This window comes from Limulus polyphemus, unplaced genomic scaffold (assembly GCF_000517525.1).
Source record: "Limulus polyphemus unplaced genomic scaffold, Limulus_polyphemus-2.1.2 Scaffold8827, whole genome shotgun sequence".
Taxonomy (NCBI): Eukaryota; Metazoa; Arthropoda; class Merostomata; order Xiphosura; family Limulidae; genus Limulus; species Limulus polyphemus.
Window position 1 is genome coordinate 9442 of NW_013674437.1, and position 1895 is coordinate 11336.

Genomic DNA, 1895 nt, shown 5'->3' on the forward strand with positions numbered 1-1895 from the left:
CAAAGGCAAAACATTTCAAAATTTGTCAAACAAGCGTGTTATGCGTATTTTGGAATATAACTTGGGGACCAAGACAAATCATGGGCTCCGCACAAAGTATGATTCAATGAGTAACCAGGTTTTACACAAATATTTTACTTCCAAGAAACAAGAAATACCCCCCCCCCCCCCAGTGGCACAGCGGTATGTCTGCGGACTTACAACGCTAGAAACCAGGTTTCGATAGCCGTGGTGGGCAGAGCACATATAGCCCATTGTGTAGCTTTGTGCTTAATTCCAAACAAAACTGACATCAAAATATCAATGTGGTATCACAATATAATAATATTCTTTCCTATAAAACACTTAATGACGTAGGAAAAATCTCACAATCTTAATCACCATATAACTGTGAAGGCTATAGTACAGTAAGTTAATCTGGTGACCGACATTTTATTATGTAGGTTATGATATGAAAGATTGAAGCAAATTTTACTCAATTATTAACACCAGATATGTCATTTCAATCACACTATGCAGTTGGAACGATTATCATTAAAGATTATTATTGAAAAAGTTGTCACAATCAGAAATATTATTATTTATGTTATGAAGATATTACTAAGTAATTTTATACATCAATACTCAAAATGCAAAACACAACAGTGCAGTTAAAAGGAAAATGCAATACAATGAAATCATCATACCTAAGCCTACACGATCAGCAGTGGCCTCTCGGTTGATCCAAAACGATACCCAGGATAACACAACAATAAGTATACACGGAACATAAACTTGAATGAGGAAATATCCCATATGTCGGCTCAGGTTAAAGTTCACTTGTAGCACTGAATAGACACCTAGTAAAGATGGTGTTAGATTTACTTTATAAACCAGTTTACTGACGCTAACAGAAACCTCGTAGTGCTGATTAAACACCTAGTAAAGATAGTGTTAGATTTACTTTATGAACCAGTTTATTGACGCTAACAGAAACCTTGTAGTGCTGATTAAACAGCTAGTAAAGATAATATTAGATTTACTTTATGAACCAGTTTATTGACGCTGACAGAAACCTTGTGGTGCTGATTAAACAGCTAGTAAATATAATGTTAGATTTACTTAGTGAAACTAACAGAAACCCTATAGCACTGAACAGACTCCTCGTAAAGATAGTTTTCGATTTCCTCTATGGACCAGTTTACTGAAACTAAGAGAAAACTTGTAGTACTGAATAGACACCTAATAAAGATAATGTTAGGTTTACTTTAGAAACTAGATTACTGACGCTAACAGAAACCATGTAGCACTAGTGAAGATATTGTGAGATTTTACTTTGAAAACGAGTTTAATGACACTAACAGAAACCTTGTAGTACTGAATAAACACTTTCTAAAGATAGTGTTTGATTTACTCTATGAACTATTTTACTGACACTAACAGAAAGCTTGTAGCACTGAATACACATTTAGTAAAGACAGTGTTAGATTTACTTTTAAATCCACCTTGAGAAACCTGGTAGCACTGAACAGACACGTAGTTAAGAGAGCGTTAGATTTACCTTATGAACTAGCTTACTAACACTAATAGATACTATGTAGCACAGAATAGAAATCTAGTAAAGATAGTGTTAGTTTTACTTTAAAAACCAGCTTACTGACACTAACAGAGACCTTGTAGCACAGAATATACTCCTCGAAAAGATAGTTTTAGAGTTACTATATGGCTCAGTTTACTGAAACTAAGAGAAACTTTGTAGTACTGTATACACACCTATTAAAGATAGTGTTAGATTTACTTTATAAACCAACTTTCTGATATTGAGATAGAGTTCGTAAGGTTTGCTAAAGTGAACACTGAGATATTGCATATATACTGAACCGCAAAAGAAACGTCGCATATTTCGAAAACTATAA

At 33.9% G+C, this 1895-nt stretch overlaps 1 protein-coding gene across 1 annotated transcript in view; it reads right to left on the reverse strand.

Moving 5' to 3' along the window:
* Nucleotides 1–1895, reverse strand: part of LOC106475577 (gamma-aminobutyric acid receptor alpha-like) — a gene marked incomplete at its 5' end in the record, with an annotated part of 26545 nt that overhangs the window by 8293 nt on the left and 16357 nt on the right. The window contains one exon of the mRNA XM_022379652.1: nt 687–839. Within this exon, the coding sequence (XP_022235360.1) occupies nt 687–839 (153 nt within the window). The remainder of the gene's footprint in view (nt 1–686; nt 840–1895) is intronic.